The following is a 23,970-nucleotide window of genomic DNA, read 5'->3' on the forward strand; positions in this document are numbered from 1 at the left end:
TTGCTTCTCTGTCTCTCGCCTCTGCTTTTTCCTCTCCTCCTCTCTCCATCCCCTCCCTTTTATCCTTTCGTAGTCTTCATTATCCTTATCATCTCTGTCTCATCCAGGCCCCTCCCACTGTCTTCTTTCCTTTCTCTTCTTTGAAAGGGTATGATGTCATCTAATGCCCAGTTTCATTAGGTCAACAAATATTTGGTAAGTCTATTCTAAGTGAATTCTCTGAAGGTACAAAATGCAAAGCGGAAGTCACTGCAGTGTGATTCCAGAGAGCCCCTCATCGTGCCATCTTTCCACTGCATCTCTGCAGCATGCCTTCTTGGCCACCAGCCTTTGCCACCGTTTCCTCTGCCATCTAGTTAGCCTTTCTGGTATGGTCTGAATGTATCCCTCGAAAAGTGTTTCGGAAACTTAACCCCATTGCAGCAGCGTTTGGAGCTGAGGCCCAGTGGGAGGTAGGGAGGGCTCCACCCTCGTGCGTGGTTAAGGGGGATCATCAAGTTTTGAGCCTGAGGCTGCCGGTTCAGTCCCTTACTCTCTCATGCTCTCTTGCCTTTCTACCTTCCATCATGGGATGATGCAGCAAGAAGGCTCTCACTGGATACAAGCCCTCGACCTTGAACTTCTTAGCTTCCAGAACTGCGAGAAACAAATTTTTGTTCCTTATACATTACCCAATGTTCGGTATTCTGTGATAGCCCCACAGTGCGGAGTAGGACACCTTTCTTTATGATCAACCTCTTCAACCCGCCCTTGGCTAGAAGCTGTTTTTCACCAGCCAGATCACTTTGATATTTCTCATTTTCTCTACTTTAAAATCTTTGCATGTAGATTACGCGAGCAGTTGTCTATAATCTGCCTTAAACTGTTTAAAGGACATATTTGTTTTTTATCTCAAACAAACAAAGGCAGAATCCACATCTCCCCTTCTTCTTCTGCCCCTTTGGTCCACAGAACGTTGCTGAGCACACAGAGACACTGGCTGTGAGGTGGGGCTGGCTCCTTTGGTGGGGACAACTGGGGCCTTATTGATACTCAGGGCAGGTTTGCCTGCTCCAGCTGGCCAGGCAGGAAATGTTCAATGAATAAGTGAATCCTTATTGTTTTTTATGTTCTTTGGAGAATGACAATTTTTCTTTTATCATAATCCCTCAAAAAATATAAAGAATGTAGATGTGGTTTATGGGGAAGCATCTAAAGCCCAGACAGGCTTTTACTCACTGAGGGTTAGGAAACCACATTTGTCTTCCCGGTGGGACATGAACTAGTTCAGTGTCATTGGCTCTAAAGCAGTAGCCTGCTGTGGATTTAGAAGCTTGACTTTCTAGTTTGGTCTCTTTCTGTGGGTCTGCCGATGTTTTTGTGAATTGATGATAATATTGACTTGAAAAATTGGAGCATTAGAATTAGTTGGGAAATGTTTTATCTCTTTTTAAAATCAACTTTATTCAGGTAAAGCTTACCTACAATAAAATGCACGTATTTTATAAGTTTTGACAAATTTATGCATGCACATAATTACTATAACAATCAAGATATAGATACTGTGCTGTCCAGTATAGGAGCCACTAACCACATGTGGCTATTTCAAGTCTAATAAGCAAAAATAAACTTATGTCCTCAGTTGTACTAGTTGTGTTTCAAATCTTCAATAGCCACGTGCTTGTTATCCAGCATTTTGGATAGCGGAAATGGAAGACATTTTCACCCTTGCAGAAAGTTTTGCAGTGTTGGATGGTGATGATGTAAAACATATCCATCCTGCCAAAAGGCTCCTTCATGCTCTTTCCCAAATAATCACCAGCCCCTACCCCTGGCCTTAGGAAATCACAGGTCTGATTTTTGTCGCTACAAATTAGATTCCTGCCTCCTGGAGCTTCATGCATACAGAAGTCCTCTTTATTTGCCTGGCTTTCATTCAAAATGTGTCTGAGGTTGATCTGCTCAGTTGTTGCGTGTCTAATTTGTTCACTCCTTTTCATTGCTCAATAGTATTCCATTGTATAAATAGACCACAATTTACTTATCTACTCACCTGTTGATGACATTTGGGTTGTTTCTAATTGGTGCAATTATGAATCAAGCAATTAGCTTTTTATATAGATATATGTTTTCATTTTTTCTTGGGTAAATACCTATAATTGGGATTGCTGGGCTACATTGAAATCATACGTTTAACTTTATTAGAGATTGCCAAACCATTTTCCAAAATGATTGTACCATTTTACATTCCTACCAGCAATGGAGGAGAGTTCCATTCTTGCCAATTATTACTGGTTTTGTTTTGTTTGCTTGTTCTATTAATTACTGAGAGATGAGTGTTGAAATCTCTACCTATCATTATAGATTTTCTATTTGTCCTTTCAGTTGTATCAGTTTCTGCTTCATGTATTTTGAGACTTTGTGATTGGCGCATACACATTTAGGAATGTTTTGTCATCTTTATTAATTGATTCCTTTATCATGAAATGCTCCTCTTTGCCCTTGTTCTGAATTCACTTTGTCTGTTAATAATATAGCTGCTCTGGTTTTTTAAGAAAAAAAGTTAGAATGCACATAGTACATCTCTTTCTATCCCCTTGTTTTTTAACTTATCTGTTTATTTTTATTTCAAGTGAGCATCTTTTAAATAGCACATAGTTGGTCTTACATTTTAAAATCTAGTCTGAGAATCTCTAACTTTTAATGGGAGTACCTAAACCATTTACTTGGAAAAAATTGAGGAGGAATAAACTGTACCTATTTAAAGTGTACAATTTGAAGAGGTTAGGCATGCATACAGCTGTGAAACCATCACCACAATTCAGACAATGGACATTGCTTTCATTCCCAAGTTTCCATGGACTCCTTTGGAATCCATTCCTTCCACCATTTGTCTCTAGGCAACCACTTACATGCTTTCTGTCACTATAGGTTACTTTGCATTTTCTAAAGTTTTGTATAAATGGAAACATAGCATATGTACTCTTTTTGTCTGGCTTCTTTTTTGTGTTATAAGAGTTTTGATGTTCATTCATGTTGACTCTTTGTTGCAATATTTTTCCTTTTGATTTCTGTGTAGTATTCCATTGTGTGGATATGCCATAGTAATTTTATTCATTCACATAGATGAATGAACATTTGGGGTCTTTCTAGCTTTTGCTATTACAAATACAGCTGCTATAAATATTCTTATGTAAGTCTTTGTATGGACATATGTTGTTATTTCTTTTGGGTAAATATCTAGAAGAGAAATTGATAGGTCATATGATAGACAGAGATTTAACTTTTTAGGAAGTTGCCAATCTGTTTCCCATAGTGTTTGTACCATTTAACGTTCTTACCAGTGATGTACAAGAGCTACGTTTGCTCCCCTTTCTTGCACCAACAATGGGTATGGTTTGTCTTTTTAATTTTAGCGATTCTATTTGGTGTGGTGTTTATTTACTTTTCCATTTACCTACATATGTCTTCTTTTATAAGGTTTTTTCTACAAATTTTTGCCAAGTTAAATAAATTTAGTTGTTTGTCTCCTAAGTCTGATATAAGTCCCATTCTCTGGCTTGATTTTTGGTTTTCTTAATGATATCCTTAGAAGAATAAGTTTTTAATTTTGATGAAGTCCAATTTATCGTTTTTTTTCCGAGTTAAGTTTTTAAAGTGTTTCAAATATGGAAATTAGGTCTACCTAAGATCACAGAGATTTTCTCCTATGTTTTCTTCTAGGAATTTTAAGTTTTACATTTAGATCTATGATCCATTTGGGTTAATTTTTGGATAGAACATAAGATGTGTATTCATTTTTTTTTCATAGAGCTAGTTGTTCCAGCACCATTTTTTTTCAGAAGACTTTTCATTTCCTCATTGAAGTGCCTTGACATTTTTGTCAAACATAAGTTAATGCTTTGTCAAAAATAAGTTAATATGTGTGGGCAAAATGGTACAAGATATATTGAAATAAGTTGTCTGTACATCTCAGTGGGATACCTGAATGAAAGAGTAGGCCAACCATTAAAATTATAATTCACATGGTTATGAATCTCTTAATTTCATTAAATATGCTTTGCTTTTAATTATTTATGACTATTCCAAAATAAATAGAATAATTTCCTTTGATTTTAAAAACCACATGAATGGTAATACCCATATTACAAAAGCAAATCATCCCACATGTTACTGAATGTGTGGGTTTTTTTGGTAAACATTAGCCTTGTTCCAGATATTTGAATTTGATAATGTTCACAGATTCCAGAATTTTCTTTGAATGCAAATACTCCTGGAAGTGACATATATATAAAAATAAACCAAAAAAACCCTCAGTTTTTCTAAAAAAATTCAGACCTATAGCATTGATAAAATAATCATCATTTAACTTTTTATATTAGGCGTGCCAGAGTAAGCCAATATTTCATTCTGTGACAGAGGAATATAAAAAAGAAAACCCAGTGGTTATGAAAACAGAGATCTAAAAATTTAATGATTTAAAAATAGCCTTTACATACAAGATGGCAAGGAGTAATACAGATTGAACATTTTGGTTTTAAAAATGCGAAATGTCTCCACTTAGAGTAGATCAATCAAGTCAGCCATCTCCTAAGAAATACACATCATACAATGAAATCTACAAAGACACACTTTTTAACTTCAAGTGTTGTTGATTTTCAGCAACCCTCCCCCCACATACACATTTCCTTGTCATGTAACGTATGACTTTTAATCTTTTTTTGGCAGAGTAGGACTTCTTTGAAAATTATAAAGCAGTTGTTTTGAAAAGCACCTTCTATGATAATTTATTTCCACTGATTTTTTTAAAATCATGCCGAGATTATACATTCTTGTTTCTTTAATCTTTTTTTTGTTCTAATGATTTGGTTGTTTAAAACAAGCAAGCTTAATTCAATCAGGCATATAATGCAAATAAAAACATGTTTCCAAACAGGCTGGAATAAAAATGCTAAATAGGAACTGGACCAAAAGATCATAGATAACGTACTTCTTCTCTCGGTAATTTGTGAATGCATTTACCCATGGGGTAGCAGTATTTCACTTGCCCCATGAAGAACTTGTTGGCTTGTGGTGTCTGTGCTGTGTCAATACTAACTGGTGTGAGGAGATAGATATACTATGGAATGGATGCTGTGACTACCTGTGACATAGTGGTAGGGGTTATACACACTGGTCACACAAAGGTGTAAAAATTGGATGGACTCTGTGTAACTAGCCACTCTGAGTGTCAGGTCTGCATATGTGAGTTTTAAAGAAGGTGCAAGACCAAGCAATACATTCCCTTAGAGAGCAGGATATGTCCTGATGGCTCTATAGTTCCATGATCAAGGACCTGGCCAGTTTCCCTCAGGATATGGGGGTAATAATAGCACCAAAGTGAATGTGAAGAGTCAGAAGGGCCTCTACTTGCAACTGGCGGATCAAACCATTCCCATTTTGGTGAACAATCATAATCTGATATGTCTTTGTGAATCCTTGCTGCAAATACAGTTTTTACAACTCAAAAAACATCTTTTGGAAAACCTCGTGGCTAAATTGCTCACAAATGCAGAAGATCCAATAGCCCCAGGGAGGCAGTTGCTCTCCTTTTATTGTAGCTCTCTCAGTATTGAAACAACCCAACCCTAACTGTGGTCCTGGCCTCTAAACACACAGGCCTGTCCTCCCTCCAGCACCTGAAATATCAGAGCTTGGATTCACCTATATATTCTGAAATTTCCCTGCAAGAGGGCTTTTGGGCACTTGGCCATCGTGTGTTTGTTTCTGATGGTCAATTGTGAAGAGTTTTCAAAACAAGAATAAGTCATGCTGTGCCTCATCATTTGGAAGGTGAACACTTGCAAATGTACATGCTTCCCAGATTTGGCAGAGCCAGGCTCAGAATCATTACAAGTACATGGAGAACAATATTATAACCAGCTGGCATGTTTTTAACAATAAAAACATGCAGCATTAGAAGGTGCTTACTAAGGTGCTTCTTAATTCATGTTTTTTTCAATGAAATACATCAGACAAACATCTACAAACAAACATGAATATACAGGCATACACAAGCATGTGGACAAGTTTCTGTACAGTTTATGTCTTAGATACTTCTATGTATACATAAGAACCACTCGGGGGAAAAAAAAGATTTCCCTCTCCAGCTCCCTGAATTTCTGAAAGTTGTCTAACCCATAAAACGTTAAAATATTTCATTTTCATATAAAATATCTACAAAAATAGATAACATTTACAAAAACCAGATAATATTTCCAGTTTTCCTTAGTAACCATTAACACAGTCCCCTTCCTCTTTTTTTCTTCTCAGAATGTTGCCATCTCCAGCAAAGAGCGCTTGAATAGCTGGGCATTTCTAGAAAGGTCTGTCACTTGATGCACCATTTCCTGCAGGGCGGTGGTGCTGGGGTAATGGAGGGCGGCCATCTTGGTCGCCATGACTATAGTCTTGAGCTGCTCGCAGAGCTGGTTGCTGGAGTTCATCACTTTGTTGCGAATGTCCTGGGCAGTCACCTGCCGTGTCAGTGTGTCTCCAATGAACACCAGTTTGTGTGCACTGAGGATGACAAACTTGCTGTGTGCCACAAAGATTCGTGGGGGCTGGGCTGAGCTGACACAACTGAAGAGCGCGTCGATGGCGTTGAGGAGGGAGATGAAATGGGTCTCACATTGGTCATAGTAGAAGCATAGCAACTGCCGATCCTGGGCGCTCACGCCGCTGTTTGTGGTGGGCAGGCTCTGAGAGGGCTTCCACTTCGAGATGTCGTTCTCCACGGGCTTTGTAATCTCTTGTTCCAACAGCTGGAACTGGCTCAGCTGGAAGGAAGACAAAGTAGCTTTCATTAGGGCAAGGGAGTGTGGTGCAATGCGAATTAACCAGGGCTTGGAGTTAAAAGACAGGGGTTTTAGTCCCTAACAACTGTCAGATACATGTGAGCGGTGCAGCCTGGGTCAAGCTGCCTTGCTTTCCCAAATTGTAAAATGTAGATGTTGAGATAGATGATCCTCCAGCTCAGACCTTCTATGACTGGACCACTGGTCTCTTGTACCCCCTGGCTAGAAGGCAACATAGGGTTTAAAGCACAGCCTTGTTACCTACACCTTTATGGAGGTTAAATGAGTTAAAGTTTACAAATTGCTTAGAATAGTTTGGTATGGAGTAGGTGCTATATAAATATTAGTGTTGAGGGGTGGTATGGGAAAACCAAATGTAGTGACCTCTTGTCAGGTAAGTTACTGACAATTTGCTCCTTCTTGGGGAAAGTCTCGACTATCTCAGGATGCTCAGATGAAATGACCATTCCTGACCCCTTTCTATTTATCTGTCAAGATTGATAGACATGTTATGCTCCAGCACTACATGAAGACTAATGCATATAAATATTAAGCACTTAAGGAAAAAAAAAATTTCTAAGAAAGTCTGAAGGGGAATTGTGCATCATAATAGTTAGTTCCCCAGAGCTGTTAAAAGAAGAGGGCCTCACCCAGAGTCAGATGCATGAGGTGCTGGCTTTCTTCCTTCTTTTCTCATTGCTCCCAAATGGTGTATTATTTAAATTGCACTTATAATAATTTCTAGCGATTCCACTAAGACTCAGAGAGACCTCTCTTTTGCAGGTAAGTACTCTCTGTGACCTGAGCTTAGGACTCAGTTAATCTTCCACCCGGAGGTAGGGAGGAGCTGGAGCAGTGATCACCTCATGAAATGCATGGCCAGCTTTACTTTTCTGGAATCCGTTTTCTTCTTAGGGATTGCTATGGTTTCAACAAGTTCCCCAGAGCCCTGCCGTCTTACCTTGCTAGATGCCAAGGCAAACACAAACAGGTACAAGGTGATATTCCAAGGAATTTAATCATAATGGATTATATTTAATATATCTAGGCTTTATGCAAATAGGTTCATCAATGTATCAGGTCATTAGATTGGGGAGGTGTACTTTCCCATTATATAGAGAAGTAACTGAAGTTCGGGGAGGTTGTGTAGTTGGTAGTACTTGACATGGTTGGCCAGAAAGAATTAGAACTCAGATTTCCTAAACACAGCATGCCATTTCATATCATTATATGCCATTTTACTTCATTTCATCTTAAAAGCCTTGTAATAAATCCTCAAGCCATCTCTTTATTTTTATGCCCTTGTCCTAGCAATACTCATTATCTGCCCTACTCATACCCAACTTTTGAATGAACATGCCCTGCCCAAAGTCCTCAGTAGATACGCCTGGAGATATGTTGAAAATATTGAATTCTGCTCCATACTCTTAGACTGGACCAAGGCCAGCCAAACCGTAGGCTTGTGATGCTGGCGAGAGAGAGACAAATAGAGAGGTAGAGATGGAGAGAGAGAGAGAGAGAGGGGTAGACACACACAGAAACACAGACACACACACACACACACACACACACACACACACACACACACACACAGAGAGAGAGAGAGAGAGAGAGAGAAATGGCCCAATCAAAATAGCCCAGTCAGACTTTCTTAGGAATCCGATGAACCACAGAAGGGAGCTAACCATCGGAAGAGGAAGCTGAGATGAGAGGCCATCTATAGAAAAAGCTCTGAGTGGCCATTTATGAGTTCTGCGAAGTTGCAGGGGAGCCGAATGAGCAGATAAGCAGAGGAAACCAGCAAATAGGGGAGAGTGAAGTAGATGTACAGAAAGAAGCAAAGGAAGTACAAGCAGGAGAGAGAATTTACAGTTCTCATTCTCACCAGACCTGGCTCTATCTTCATTTTCTGTTACTGAATTCCCTTACTATGGCTTTACTATCAACCTGTTTGCTTAGGTTAGCTTGAATGGGTCTTGTTTCTTGAGACCAAATGCCTTAACGCAGATGGTCCTCATATGTTAGATATGCAGCTTTAGCATTTTAAAAAACTGCCATTTAGAAATAACCCAGGTATACCCAGATGAACTAGCAAGGTCATAAACTTTCTCTTTGCTTTTAAACCTCATTCCGTGCTTTGGAGCTGATTCCCGCCAGTGAGCTGGAAGAATCAAAATCATAATCTCCTGAAGTGATACTTTTCCTTAGTACTAGGTTGGAAATCTTTCCGACGCCAAGCAGGTTTTGCTCTGATTGAACGTACCTGATGATGTTCCAGCTGCATCTTGTTCTGTTTGATGATATTCTCTTTTTCCAACAGTTCTTTCTGTTGCCTCTCAAACTCCTCCTTACCCTGTTAATTTTCAACATAAAGAACATATTATGTCACCACTGTGATTCACTTATGCTAACAAATCCATTGACAGATGAGTAAATACTCTTTATTTTCCACTGCCTCGGCAACATCTAATACCCATTGAGGCACTGTGAATCCTAGACAGGGAAGGCAGAAAAATAAAACCCATTCCCATACAGGGTGCCAGCTTTCTGTGCAACCTTACCATTTTCGGAGGGCTACTCCCAATTCCCTTCAAATCTCCTACATAAATGTACTATTCTGCTGGGTTCTTTTCTAATAGATTATATGTGAACCTGTAAACCTTCAAACACAGGTCTAAATGTGGTCCACTTCTCACTTCTGTTTCCCTCAAATCATCTATAGATCTCTGCTCCAAAGCAGTATTTCCCACTGTGCAGACTTAGACAGGCAGTAAGGTGAATGTTCAATGCCTCCATCCTCTCTCTGCACTCCCTACCTCAGCACCAAGTGAGGCTCAGGTCTCCTTCCCACACTTTTTTGCACTCAAGGGAATTCGGTATAATAGTTATGTAGTTCTTAGTATAACCTGTGACTCTCAGTCAAATTAAAAGAATGGTAGAATAAGATAGTAAGCCTAGGGCAGGCATGTGGCTCACACCTGTAATCCCAGCACTTTGGGAGTCTGAGGTGGGCGAATCACGAGGTCAGGCGATCAAGACCATCCTGGCCAACATGGTGAAACCCCGTCTCTACTAAAAATACAAAAATTAGCCTGATGTGGTGGCACGAACCTGTAGTCCCAGCTACTCAGGAGGCTGGGTGGGGCAGGAGAATTGTTTGAACCCGGGAGGCGGATGCTGCAGTGAGCCAAGATGGCGCCACTGCACTCCAGCCTGAGTGGCAGAGTGAGACTCTAAAAAGATAGTAAGCCTTAGTCCTAAATAATGGATCTTGGTAGAATGTTTTAGTCCCTCAAAGTGGAAGGGACAACTGTCAGAATCCCAGGTCAACTTGGAGCTTGCTGGAATTCCCACTTGTAGGAGGCCAACTTGACAGTCCAATGTCCCATACATAGATTAAGCTCCAGGGACAACTAGCGAATGTGCAGTGGTCCTCTAGGTAAGTCTGAGTTGGGGCTAAGTTTTAAAGCAATTACACAAACACACACACACAAAGTAGCTACCAGGGGCCTTGGAAAATCTCTAGTGGAAAGATTTTCTCTTCTTTTTCTTAATGATGAAAACTTTTTTTTTTTTTTTTCCAAATAAAATGTTATATGGAACCATACCTAAAACACAAATAGAAGTGGAGCTGGTATTATTATTAGAGAGCCTGCTATCCTACTTGGTGAATCTCCTCTTGCCTGAGATATATCAATGGGATCTAATCCAAACCCTTATGCCATTCATTTTGCACATGAGGAAATGAAGGCCCAAGGAGGTTGAATAAGTTGGTCACACAGTAAGCGTCAGAGAAAGGGCTAGAGCTGAGTGAGTACTCAGGACCCTCAGTCCAGTGTTCTTCCTACTCTACAACGTGCCCTCCAATTTATGAACCACGTGGATTAACATTCATCATGTTCTCTCCTTTGGTAGTCCAACCCGACAGCCTCACAGGCATCCATCTCAGGCTCCCTGCATGTGAGTGAGCATAGGTGTTTTATGAGTTTGGTTGTTTTACCTGTAGGTGGACATAATCGTAGTCATCCATCCAGCTCCTCTCAGAACCATCACTGCTGCTACAGTCAGGGACCTGCTCCTTGCCCAGGCCCGGGGGCAGTGCCTTGGAGTGGGCCTGGGCCTTGTGGTCACCAGGATGCAGCAGCTGTACCTGGGGGCTACCATGTGGGTACTCTGTTGAGTTCATGATGCTCTCCGGCCCATTCTTCAGATGCAAGCTGCCAGGGCTGGGTTTGAAGAGGGTCTCTGCATTGGTGTTGATGGTTGTGGTGAGCTGCTTGGCGTCATCGGGCACTGTCTTTGCCACCATCACAAACCGGTCTAGGTCATCACACTTGTTCTGGGGCTTGTTGATGGCCAGGATATTCAGGGACCAGCTGCACTCATTTAGGTCGTGGCTGGTTTGACTCAGGATCTGGTGGGAGTCTTCGACTCTTTGCAGCTCCCGCTTCATCTTGTTGTGGAGGATGAGTTCTGGGAGGCAGGAAGCATTTGCGACAGCTCCCTGGACAAAGTGGAGGTACTCCTTCAGGAACAGCTCCACCTTCTCCACCGACGTGCGTATCTCATTGATGTGTTTTTCCATATATCCGTAACACCGCCAGTCGGTGGTGACCAGTGCCATTAGGCTGGAGACACCCATCTCCAGGGCCTGCTGGAGCCGTTGGAGTCTCTCGATAGCTGTGTCTGGGTCCAGCAAGAGCCTTTTGTCCTGAGCTGGGGAGGCTGACAGTGAGGACTCCTTGGAGGAGGTGGAAGACGTGGACATGTTACTCCGGGTGCTGCCCGTGCTGGAGAAAGACAATCGGTTGATCCCATCCACCAAGTCCCGAGAGCCTTTAGCGTCCGGTGGATTATGCAGAGGGACATCATAAACACCATCTCTTTCTTGGGGGTTTGGTTTCTCACTGGTTTCTGCTGGTGGCTCAAGAAACTGAACACCTCGGGGGACGTCATATGCATCGTTCTGAGGGCCCACTGACTGTCCCGGTTGTGGAGGTGGGTGATTCGGGGACAGGCTCTGGTGCCTTCGAGCCACCGGGTCTGCAGCTCCTGGAATGTCACAGTTGTATTTTACATGAAGGTCCTTCCCTGCTGGCTTGGTGCTGGTTGGGGGAATGTCATAAACACCCTCTGGTCTGAGGTCCGGCCTTCCAGCTTGTCTCATGGGAGGGGGGAAGTCATAGTCTTTTTCCCTAAACCCTGCTTCCTCCCGGCAAGCAGAGGGTGGAATGGCATATACCTGAAAAGCGAGTGGACAGCAAAACGCTATTTATCGAGTTGGCTCATGGCTACATGTGATCCCATGTTCTCCGTCCTATTTGCTGGCACTTTTTCGGTCGCCCTCCCTCCCCTGCCCCCAATGTTAGGCACTTCCAAGGTTCCCCAAGATTCTGCTGTCACTTCACTTGTAAGTCCACCCCCACATTCTTGGTGCGGACTCGTGTGGAGCCCTCCTGGCTAAATGGCTCACTCCTGTGTTCCAGTCCTATGTTTCTGACCACCTCCTGGGTATCCTTCTTCTGCTGATCTGTGCCGAGAGGCAGAATAAGACCGTAGGTCTCCCGCTGTCTCTTTGGTTATCACAGCAGCTGTATGATGCTGAACGAGCTGCATAGGTGTCTGAAACACAGTCCCCTTGTCTGTAAAGTAGGCATTACCATGCTTCCTGTGCAGGCATACCCCAGAGGGTAACAGAGTGAGTCAAACGAGTTCACCCGAACATACAGACTGAGAAAACTGTCAAACTCTCTACAGGCTAGGTGCAGTGGCTCACGCCTGTAATCCCACCACTTTGGGAGGCCAAAGTGGTAGGATACTTGAGGTTGTATGTTCAAAACCAGCCTGGGCATCATAGGGAGACGCCGTCTCTACAGAAAATGCAATTTAGCCAGGCATGGCAGTGTGCACCTGTGGTCTCAGCTACCTCAGAGACTGAGGTGAGAGGATTGCTTGAGCCTGGGAAGTCAAGGTTGCAATGAGCTGTGATTGTGCCATTGCACTCCAGCCTGGGTGACAGAGCGAGACCCTGTCTCAAACAAAACAAAACAAACCCTCTACAAAACAACCCAACCCTCTACAAATACAAATACCCTATCCCTGAGCTAATTAAGTTCCCTGCCAAAGGGTTCTCCTTATTGGCCTCCCGATTTTTTTTAGTTGGGGCTCCTCAAGATGAAATCCCTGGAGCTATCTTTAATTAGTGCCTTTTCTTTTTTGCTTCTTTCCTTTACTCTCACCAAGACTACTTTTTCCCCTTTTGGGTTTGCCCTTCTTGTTTTATCCCAATAAACTACCTACCTACCCTCCCAACCCCCCACACTCCCCACAGACACGCAGATGCGTGCGCGCGCGCGCACACACACACACTCCTTTTTGCTGCTTTGTAGTCACTCACTTACCCCTTTTGTAGGTGGAATGTCATAGACCCCTTGAGGTTTTATCTCTCCCACTGGAACTGAAAACACAGGGCCTTTCACTGATGAGGGAGGGATGTCATATACCTGAAGAGAAACCCATGAGTTACCCAGAATGGAAATGTCTTATACTTGTCATTTTTTATGCTCCTAAGCACTTAATTATAGATTTATTTACCAGGTTATGTACAAGCTTGATCTTTGGCAGTGCTCCATATTATAATGGATTGTCTTTTTTTCTTTACACATTTTGTGGTTTTTAACTTAGATTGGATATAAAGATGATCTGATGTGAAATATCTACACTGTCTATACTTTAAAGTGTAGTTTAAATTTTGTACTTCTGGCTGCTGGTGGTGGCTCACGCCTGTAATCTCAGCACTTCGGAAAGCCGAGGCAGGCATATCACTTGCCGTCAGGAGTTCGAGACCGGCCTGTCCAACATGGCAAAACCCATCTCTACAAAAATACAAAAATTATTCGGGTGTGGTGGCACGCGCCTGTGGTCCCAGCTACTCCGGAGGCTGAGGCAGGAGAGTTGCCTGAACCTGGTAGGTGGAGGTTGTAGTGAGCTGAGATCACGCTACTACACTCTAGCCTGGGCGACAAAGTGAGATTCTGTCTCAAAAAAAAAAAAAAAATCTACTTTCTGAAGTAAAATTATGGAAGAACGAAAGCTCTCTCAGGTGAAATACTAGGATTTTTCGATAAAGCATATCCAGATAACATAATTTAAATAGTGTTGGCTAACGTGGCTACTGGGTAGACAACCTAAATAAAGCTTCATATGACATATATTAATACATAAATTGTGAACTTCCTTTTCTCTACAGCCCTGAAGGAACGATACTCCTAGGAGCTCTGCTTCTCTTGTGACCACGTTCTTGTACGCACCCCTTGAGTGGTATGGGAAGGAGGGATATCGTAGACGTCCTTTTGGTATCTGGATGGGTATTCGTATACGTAGCCATGGCCTGTCCTCACGGGGGTTATCACCTGTGAGAGAAAACACACAGAGATGTAAATTTCCAAGCCTGAGTCCTTGATTTCCTTGCCTCCTAACCAGGCACTCATCCCTCAACTCTCCCTCACAAAAAGAAGGAAACCGAAGAAAGAAAACACAACAGGAAGGAGATAAGTAGACACCAGGTTAGTAAACTTTTTAAATCCCTCCTGAATCCCAATGAGAAACAAATCCCTAAAATATCTCTATCATCCTTCCTTGTGATCACAAAATCATCTCAAAGTACATCAGATAGGGTTGATGCACTGTAAGCATATTTCTTTTTTCTTTTTTTTTTTTTTTTTTTTTGAGATAGAGTTTTGCTCTTGTTACCCAGGCTGGAGTGCAATAGTGCGATCTCGGCTCACCACAACCTCCGCCTCCTGGGTTCAGGCAATTCTCCTGCCTCAGCCTCCTGAGTAGCTGGGATTACAGGCACACGCCACCATGCCCAGCTAATTTTTTGTATTTTTAGTAGAGATGGGGTTTCACCATGTTGACCAGGATGGTCTCAATCTCTTGACCTAGTGATCCACCCTCCTCGGCCTCCCAAAGTGCTGGGATTACAGGCATGAGCTGCCGCGCCCGGCCCTGTAAGCATATTTCTAAAATATACTTTAAGGGAGACTTGTGTGAAACTTATGAAAGTTGTAGAGGAGCACTTTACATCTAAAGTGCTGCATAATGGCTGGGCGTGGGGGCTCACACCTATAATCCCAGCACTTTGGGAGGCCAAGGTGGTTCGATCGCCTAAGGTCTGGAGTTCGAGACCAGCCTGGCCAACATGGCAAAACCATCTCTACTAAAAATATAAAAAAATTAGCCGGGAGTGGTGGCACATGCCTGTAATCCCTGCTACTGAGGAGGCTGAGGCAGGAGAATTGCTTGAACCTGAGAGGCGGAGGTTGCAATGAGCCAAGATCACGCCATTGCACTCCAGCCTGGCTGACAGAGGGAAACTCTGTCTCAACAACAACAACAGCAAAAAGTACTGCATACTGAAATTTGTTTTAAGGCTCTGAAACTATTTGTAAAATGAATAATGCAAATAGAGTTCAGCCACTTAAAATTCCTCTCCTGCCTTCCTCAGTAAGCCTCTTCATTGGACATTATGATGATTATAACTGTAATTCCACGGGTCATCAGAGTACTTTTACAAAACCAATGCTCAAATCGTGGTATCCTCGAAACCTCTGGAAACTTTCAGTCTAACTTATCAAACAAGATACTGAGCCAGGGAGGCACCAGGAACAGAGTTCAGGTCTCCTGACCCCTGGTCTCTAATCATTTTCCCATTTCCACCAGGAAAGAAAACATCCCCAACAGTACCTACGTCAAGGGATGTCAGAAGTCAAATAGCATTCATCACGATGCTGGCATCTGGAACGAATGCCAGTAAAACGAATCTTACCTAACAGCCTCCCGTTTTCATATCTACATACTTCATTGGTGTGCTAAGCACCAGCAAAAAAAATTATTTGAACTTAACTCATTTTGAAATATATGTAATCCTCCAAAGGCTTCTAAATGGCCAGGAGGGTCTTGTTTTTGCCTAACCCCCACCCCTTGAATCATTAACAGTGCCCATCTCAAGCACTGCCCACGACATCTTTGAGAACAGACATTGCAAATTAGGAAGAGTTGGTTGTTCCCTAAGAAACCGTCATCTTTTATCCTTTCTCTGAAGTGAAAACTCTGGCGTCAGGCTGCCTACAAAACTATGTGAAAAATGCTCCACGTCCGTCTTATGCAGAAACTGGTGGAACTCAGCCAAATGCACCAATGCCCTTCTCCCCAGGGGCTCTAAAAAATGCCTGAGTTCAATTTGGCTTTAAGTCCCTAGTGCTTACAACTGATTATTTCTTGCAATGAAGGTAAAAGAGGTTTGTATGCACTCAAAATTTCCATCAAGTCGGTCCACCGTCTTGGGTTTTAAAAAGGAGACTATTGCTTTGAGGTCCGTTGGCATGGAGCATACGGAACCGTTTTATAGAGTGGCCACTCTATTGTGCATAGCAAACCTTCTTTTTTAAAGCAGGATGCCCTTTGCTAAAGAAAAACACACTGTGTTCTTAATGCCCTTATGTGATTGTTTTTTCACTCCCTATTGTCCAGGAGAGAAACAAAGATCTCCCCTTAGTCTGCCTCCTCAGACCCTCTACTTGGAGTGCCATTTTGGCTTTATCATAGCACCTGCTCATAGTGCCGCGTTTGTTCAGCTTAAAAGTTTCGAAGAGTAGATTTTCTCCAAGGTCAACAACTTAGCAATAATGCTAATGGAAAACCAAGGGTAGTTATGCTGAAGTCCAGCTTAACTGTTCATCTTTCATTGAAAAAACAGAAGGGGGCAGGCCGGGCGCGACGGCTCATGCCTATAATCCCAGCACTTTGGGAGGCCGAGACAGGTGGATCACCTGAGGTCAGAAGTTTGAGGCCAGCCTGTCCACCATGGTAAAGCCCTGTCTCTACTAAAAATACAAGATTAGCCGGATGCGGTGGCTTGTGCCTGTAATCCCAGCTACTCAGGAGGCTGAGGCAGGAGAATCACTTGAACTCGGGAGGCGGAGGTTGCAGTGAGCTAAGGTCGCGCCACTGCACTCCAGCCTGGGCAAATAGAGTGAAATTCCATCTCAAAAAAACAAAAACAAAAATGAAACAAAAAACAGAAGTTGGCTGGGAGATAGAGTGGGTAGCGTTGGTGTCTGAAAATAGCACTAGGTGACATATAAACACATAGCACAACCTCAGAGAAGGCAGGCAGGGTCACCGCCAAAGTGTTTCCTTGCCTTTGTGGATCCTCCCTGGCAGAGAGCGCCGATGCTTCCCGGTATTTAACATTTCACTTCCTGACAAATGTCACAGAACCCCAACTTGCTCTCTCTTTCTCATTTAGAGGATGCCTGTGGTCATCTGGTTTTTTAAAACTCTGCATTCCAAACCAGTCATTTTCCTTGTTTATGCATTCAAAGAAACAGATGGTGAAAACCACAGAGGGAAAAAGCCAACCAAATACAGCACCCCCTGCCCCCCGCCGCTGATCCAGGCTTCCTGATGTTAACGTGTAATTCACATTGGTCCGCAAATGGCATTTAAATGGGACCAGCATTTTGCATCTGGTCAAGACCTGTCCAGTGCAGCAATCCTCATTGTGACTCATGGAAGATCAGGGAGCTGGAAGTCTTCTACTTTTGGACATTCTCTGCCATGACCTGTTGCTTGGGTCACTTTCGTGCCAATTGTGTGTTCTCTCCTTAGAGAAAAAGTGCTGACTGAGCTGTACCTTACAAAGTCTCCAGTTTTGTGGTTCATCAAGGCTTTTTCTTGCTGCTTGCCATAAGTACACAAAAACCTTCCTACGATCTCTCCTCATTCTACCTCCCAGAGCTGCTGAACTTCAGCCTAAGAGGCACGCCAAGGTCTGGCTAAGGGGACCTCAAATTTGGAAGAATTCTCCTAGGCATTTGTTCGATGAGGCATTAAAGAAATTGGTACACGAAGGGCATTTTAAAACTAATTTTCTCAATGAAATCAAGCCAGGGTTTCATTTCCTTTCCCCCTCTGTTTGCTTTTTTCTCCCTACATTCCTTTCATTCTATGTATTTATTTATAGTTACAAAGGCTTAGCCTTTGGAATTACGAAAGTGACCTCTTAATTCATTAGTGTTGCCAGGAAGGGGGCTAGATCGTGAGGTCTCCTGGGGCTCTATGACCCAATGCTACTGCAACTGCTTTCCTGATTACTCAGCACAGGATTTGCACTTCCCATATGTGGATTTTCTGTCCCTAGGAAGAATCCAAGCTTTGTCAGATGTTACTATACCATTCTCAGTAGCTAATGGGAGGGTCCAAGGCAGAGACTTTGAGAAGAGCTATGAATCAGAGAAGGGGAGATTGTAGACATTTAGAAAAGGAAGAATCCATTGAATACATCTCCAAGTCTGGGTCCCGGCAGGATAGGATCAAAAGACTGGCATTATGTTAGTTTTCTAATTATTCTGCTTACATAAAAACAAGAAAACAAGCTCAGATTGCCCCGCCCCACACTTTGATGGTGTTTGACCCACACTGTTTTGAGTCTCAGATCCTGGTGGCATGAGTTTTTGGAGATGCTTTTGATACTTTCCTGTCTTATAATTTTGAAAGCCATGCATGCTGAAATATTAAAGAAGAGTGTCTGTGTTTGAGTAGCAGAGAGAGATAGGGAAGTCTGAGAACCAACACGATGACAGCAAGTTGGGGGAGAGGCCCCTGGGTTCTTTCTGGTGTTTCTGCATCTGTGTTCCCTGAGCTGGTACCTATAGCAGAGTAAGGGTCCTACACTCAGATGCTGGAGGGCTGAGCAAGCAGGGTGTGGGGAACAAACAAGCCTGACTCTGGTGCTGGGGACACACATCTCCTCCTACCGAAAGGAGGAAGACATTGCCGGATCTTTCACATTTTCAGGAGAAGCCAGAAATTTGGATTTTTATGTAAAACCTGGTTTTCAAAATTGGCTTAAATTTTTAAAACAGCATCTTGGCCAAACTAAACAAGTCTCTGGCCCCCATGCTGCCAGTCTTTGCCTTCATCTGTGTATTTCTGCCCTCCTTCCTCTTGGAAATCCTCTGAAGGCAGGGCCCCCAGGCTCTGCATCAACTCCCCGCCTCAGCAAGACTGAGCTGTCCATTTCCACAGATGCCCTGCCTGCCCACACCTCTGAGCCTTCATCCATGCCCTATCCTTGTCTAAGATGCTCTTCTTTCTTTCCTTATATTCAAACTCGATTTGATTTTTAAGGCCAGTCTGAATGCCTTTCCCCCAGCAAACCCTTCGCAAACAGATAAAATGTCTCTGTCCTCGGAACTCCCTGAGCCGGTGATCCATATATCTGTAACAGCACTTATCACTTGTGGTTTGACGGACTGATGCATCTTATCTCTTCTTCTAGCATTTTAAAGTCAGAGACCTTTCCTTCTTCATTTATTTTATTTATTTATATATATATATATATATATATATATATAAATTCCTTATTTATATATAAAATTATATATATATAAATAAAAGAAGGAATGGTCTTATATATATTCATATATATACACACATATATAAATGAAGAAGGAAGTCATATATATTCATATACATGTAGATATATACATGAATATATATATATGTATATGTGTATATATATGTATATGTATATATACACATATTTATTTATTTATTTATTTATTTTTTGAGATGAAGTCTTGCTCTGTTGCCAGGCTGGAGTTCGGTGGCTTGATCTCAGCTCACTGCAACCTGCGCCTCCTGGGTTCAAGCGATTCCCCTACCTCAGCCTTCTGCTTAGCTGAGACTACAGGCACACACCACCACACCTGGCTAATTTTTTGTATTTTAGTAGAAATGGGGTTTCACCATGTTGGCCAGGATGGGCTCGATCTCCTGACCTCGTGATCTGCTCGCCTCAGCCTTCCAAAGTGCTGGGATTACGGGTGTGAGCCACTGTGCTTGACCCCTTCTTCATTTAAGTATAAACCACAGGGCCTGGTACAGTGCCTAGCACAGTAGGTCTTGCATAAATCTATTGGGTGATACATTAATCAATTAAAGGAAAACTGAAGGCTGTGATGCAAGATGGTGTGAGGTCTGCCAGTATCGAATAAGCTTAGTTTCCAGCTAAGCCAGCTCTGGGTTACGTAGAACCCATGGGATAAGGGGCAGAACTATACCCTATCAGGCATGCATGGTAGTACTGGGCAAGAGAGGGACTCAAGAAAGCAAGGGAATGTCAGGTGAAGTTGAGATATCAGAAACCGTAGAAGAATGCACCCCAAGTTGGGTGAAGCCACTATTGGAGGACAAGGAGCACTGCTCGATGGTTTCCTTTTCCCCAGTTGAGCCCGTCTGTGACATGAACACCTGGATTCTTCTTAGCCACAAGCCAGAAGCATGTCAGGGAGTGTTTTGGAAAAGAGAAACCAAAACAAACCCTGCTTTTTACCTTGACTTCAGAAGGAGAATATGCTTGCTTTAGTTCTGGGGATATGTGACAGGCTCGTTCATGAGAAGCTGTGTGCCAGAGGCCATGGCCCCACTGGGTCTTTTTCTTTTGCTTATTGGAAGAATTAGGTCTGAAGCGGGACGTGATTGACACACAGAAGCTGGACTCAGGCAGAGCTGGATCTTAATCCCGGCTCTACAACTCACAAGCCATGAGCACATGACTGAGTTCCATTCTAAGCCTGTTGCCTCATAAGTAAAATAGAAATTATACTTACCTCATAGGCTATATGGGTATTAAACGAGATCAAGTGCATAAAGTGCCTGGCAGAAAGCCATAAGCCTTAGCTATTGTTATTGTAATTGTCACCCAGGTTATATAGATTTTACCTTTCTGACTTCCAGAAATCATGAACTAGGTAATTGAGATTAATCGTCTTGCTGAAGACAACTTAAAAAAATGAAGAAAAGCTGGAAAAGATCTTCTTAATAGTGTCAAGACTTAAAGGATAATAAAGAATTACTAGGTCAACATTTGGGAGAAGAATTCATAGAGATGAGACTGCTTTTCCTTGGGGGCATTTGCTATTTTCTGCTGATCTGAAACAGGTGCCTGGGAGGCTGTGTTGGGCTTTCTATGGCTTCTTTGGGTGAGGGGAAACATTGGACTATAGGGCTCACCAAAATAGGAACCCCAAACCACCCCCAACTTTGAGCTGGAACCCTAAGGACTATATCCAAAATAAATATTAACTGGAAGTAAACCCACCCTTGCACAAGCCAAAGACATCAGGATTGCCAGAACATCTCAAAACACAAAATCACATGTATGTGTACCTATGAGGCTGGCAGAAGGAAACCAGATTCTCTCTGGAGGCAGAGAACATCTTTATAGACTTTATGTTATTTCCACAAATATATTAAAAACACAATGTCCAACATACAAAGATAACCAGGAAGTCAGGAGACCAGACAACAGGAACGGGGCAAGCAACAGTCCATTCTTGCTTTCTAATGTGCTAAGAATGTTATGTATGTCTTAGTAATCACAGATCTCAAGGCCGTTTTCTTTCACAATGTCTTATGATCAAATTATGGGAGAAAGCAAGATTAGGTCAGATAGAAAGAAATTAATCTTTAGGAATGCATAGTGCTCAAAGTGAGACCTAAGAGGCAGCGAGAATTTCAAACCAAAGCAGCAAATGGGAAGAGACAGTGGTCTTTCATGATCATCAGTGGTCCCTGAGTTCCTTAAGTTACTATTTTCTGCTGTTCCTATCAGTATTGGCATTATCATGGTTATCACCAGAGCAGCTGAAGGCACACCAATGGGATACCCCAGGAGAAAATGTGTTTTTCCAAGTCTAGGAGATAAAGACATTTATCCAAGAGAAAGATGGCAAGGCCCCAAACTCAGGACACTTTATTAAAATGCTCATCAGATGAGATCTTTCCAGTGGAGGTCCACAAGCTGGGTTTGTTTAGAGGATCTCACCAAGAAGTAGGGCAGTTGCCCATCTCTCTGGGATGCCTAGGAGCAAAACATTTTCTATCAAGACAAATTCTCCTCACATTGTGTCACTTGTTCAAGGTCTCAGCAAGTCTACTTGGGGACACTTCTTTCCTCGGGCAGCCACTTTACCTCCTTAATGCAGAGCTGTCTAGGTGCCTGGGATAGGGGCAGTGCAGTGGCAGCAGAACTTCAATTTCTCAGCTGCATGCTGCTAGCTCAATGGAGCACTAAGGGAAGTGGGAAGGGAGCAGATGGCTACCACTCACAAAAGCCAATCCCTCTCCCCACAGCAATCCTCAGATCTGCCATGTTCTGCTATGTTTCCTTCTGATGCCAGCCCTATGGGTCACCTACTTATCATGACTTCTCATCTCTCCACTCCCAACACTGTCTCGTTTTGACTCCTTCCTTCCTTCCTTCCATGTGCTTCCAGCAACCCTAAGTAAGAACAAAGCAGTAAAAAAATGAAGCAGAAAAATCCCACTCCTTGAAAGGAAGAATTGGGTGAAGTAGATGAGAGACAAAGAGACGGGATGGGGAGGAGACTGGGTTACTTCGACAGCATTGGTCATGCTCTAGTGCCTTACTCTTTCTACTTCTACATTATTTATCTGTGTCTATCTTTGTATGCATCAAAAATTTAAAAATCACTAAATTTTTTTTGTCATTTTAACAAGATTTTTAAAAATAATAGGAAATCTTACTTGAAAGGTTTTCTTCTAAGAGAATCATGGAACACAGACCTGTTCTAGTGTCTATGTCCCATGATTCTCTGTGTCTAAGTCTCTACAATCCAAAGCAACATTATGAATAGCCTGAATTGTGCAATCTTTGCCTCCAATATAGAGATAATGCCTTGATTATTGACCAGTGGAGTTTCCCCATGAATTTAGCAGAGCACGAATGTGTGGAACCAGTTTCTTATGTCCTAAGGCCTCATCAGGAGCTAGGTCACCCGGGAGGTGCTCAGAAAATACCAATGGGTAATTGATGAGAAGTTAAAAAGTTTCCCTGTGATTACATAATGATTATAGATTTATAACCTCACCATTAATAGTATCTAGGATTCTCTGAATTTAAAAGTATATTTTACTGATTAACAGCCGTGTATTTATATTTTTCTTGGCATATATGGGAGGTGAAATTTGACTGCTTCCTGTATATCTCTAATTCCTCCCCAGCCCCTGGTTTATTTGCATTATCTCTCTTTGTGTTTCATGAATTAACAAGTGTTTAGATTTCCAAAACTGCCTGTTGGAAAGGACTTCTTTCACTTAAATGCCCCTGAAAAGCATTAACAGAGCCACCACAGTATTTATTAGACTTTATAATAACCTCTTTGTCTTAAATGAACTATTTGATCCCTTCCCTTTAAAGAAAACCCCAGGAAAAGAAACATTACCATTATCACTGCCTGCCCATTAGAATTGGGATCCAATTTTCAGAAACTGTAAAGCTACAGTGGTTTGCCTGTTTAAAATCCAAGAGTACTAGTTGCTTTTCTAGGACCAGAGGAAAAGCCACATGTTGCCTACCCTGGGTTTATTAATTCTCTATAAATTCTCTCTGCCCAGCTTGGGTGTAGCAGTGAGCTCATTTATTTACTTGCATAGCAACAATATAATGAAAACTGAGTCTGGCCTTAAAAATACACCCTCGTAAGCCGTGTCCATGGTTAACCCTTCCGAATGCGTCTCCTGCGTTCATGAAGTTTTTTTCCCATGTATTTTGGGGAGGTGATTTACTTTCTTTCAAAGTCATTCTGTTGCCTGATTTTATGCCAGAGCTAAACCTCTTGCTAGCCACATCTAAATCACAACCAGCTTCTTTCCCCAGTGAGGAAAAAGTCACAACTGGAAGCTCAGAAGTGGGGCAGTGGTGCTCTTGGGTCACTTTCATTTGACACAGCATCGGGCAGCAAACCACTCAATAGAAACAGTGCTCTGATTGTTAGGCCCCCAGCATGTCTCCCCTGCTGCTTTCAGGAAGCTCTTTGTGTAGCAAGTGCTAAAGCAATATTTAGTTATAGAGTGACCAAGCACCAGCGAGCAGCTAGAAGCATTTAACGTGAAAGAACATGACGGGAAATGGCGTCTGGGTCCCATAGGTGGTTGAGGTCTTTCTCAGGACAATGCCAAATACAAGCCTGTGACAAGTTGGATATAGCAAAGCCATTTTTCTTTTTTCTGTCTCATGGACTGAAATGTTCTTTGAATGAAAACTATAAAAAAGCACAAGTAT

General features: G+C 42.4%; 1 protein-coding gene and 1 long non-coding RNA gene across 3 annotated transcripts in view; one reads left to right on the forward strand and one right to left on the reverse strand.

Annotated features, from left to right (window-relative positions):
* Positions 1-23,970, forward strand: part of LOC135269221 (uncharacterized) — a 62,639-nt gene that overhangs the window by 34,050 nt on the left and 4,619 nt on the right. Inside the window, exon 2 of the long non-coding RNA XR_010337539.1 lies at positions 14,298-14,380. This is a non-coding gene — a long non-coding RNA (uncharacterized LOC135269221). The remainder of the gene's footprint in view (positions 1-14,297; positions 14,381-23,970) is intronic.
* Positions 4,426-23,970, reverse strand: part of NEDD9 (neural precursor cell expressed, developmentally down-regulated 9) — a 195,220-nt gene continuing 175,675 nt past the window's right edge. For both annotated transcript variants that reach the window (XM_012440295.3, XM_012440294.3), the window contains 5 exons: positions 14,126-14,227; positions 13,217-13,318; positions 10,816-12,057; positions 9,079-9,168; positions 4,426-6,797 (listed from right to left, as the gene is read on the reverse strand). In XM_012440295.3, coding sequence (XP_012295718.2) covers positions 6,288-6,797; positions 9,079-9,168; positions 10,816-12,057; positions 13,217-13,318; positions 14,126-14,227 — 2,046 coding nt within the window. In that variant the 3' untranslated portion in view covers positions 4,426-6,287. The remainder of the gene's footprint in view (positions 6,798-9,078; positions 9,169-10,815; positions 12,058-13,216; positions 13,319-14,125; positions 14,228-23,970) is intronic.

This window comes from Aotus nancymaae, unplaced genomic scaffold (assembly GCF_030222135.1).
Source record: "Aotus nancymaae isolate 86718 unplaced genomic scaffold, 86718_ANA_hifiasm-v0.15.2.pri h1tg000051l, whole genome shotgun sequence".
Lineage (NCBI taxonomy): Eukaryota > Metazoa > Chordata > Mammalia > Primates > Aotidae > Aotus > Aotus nancymaae.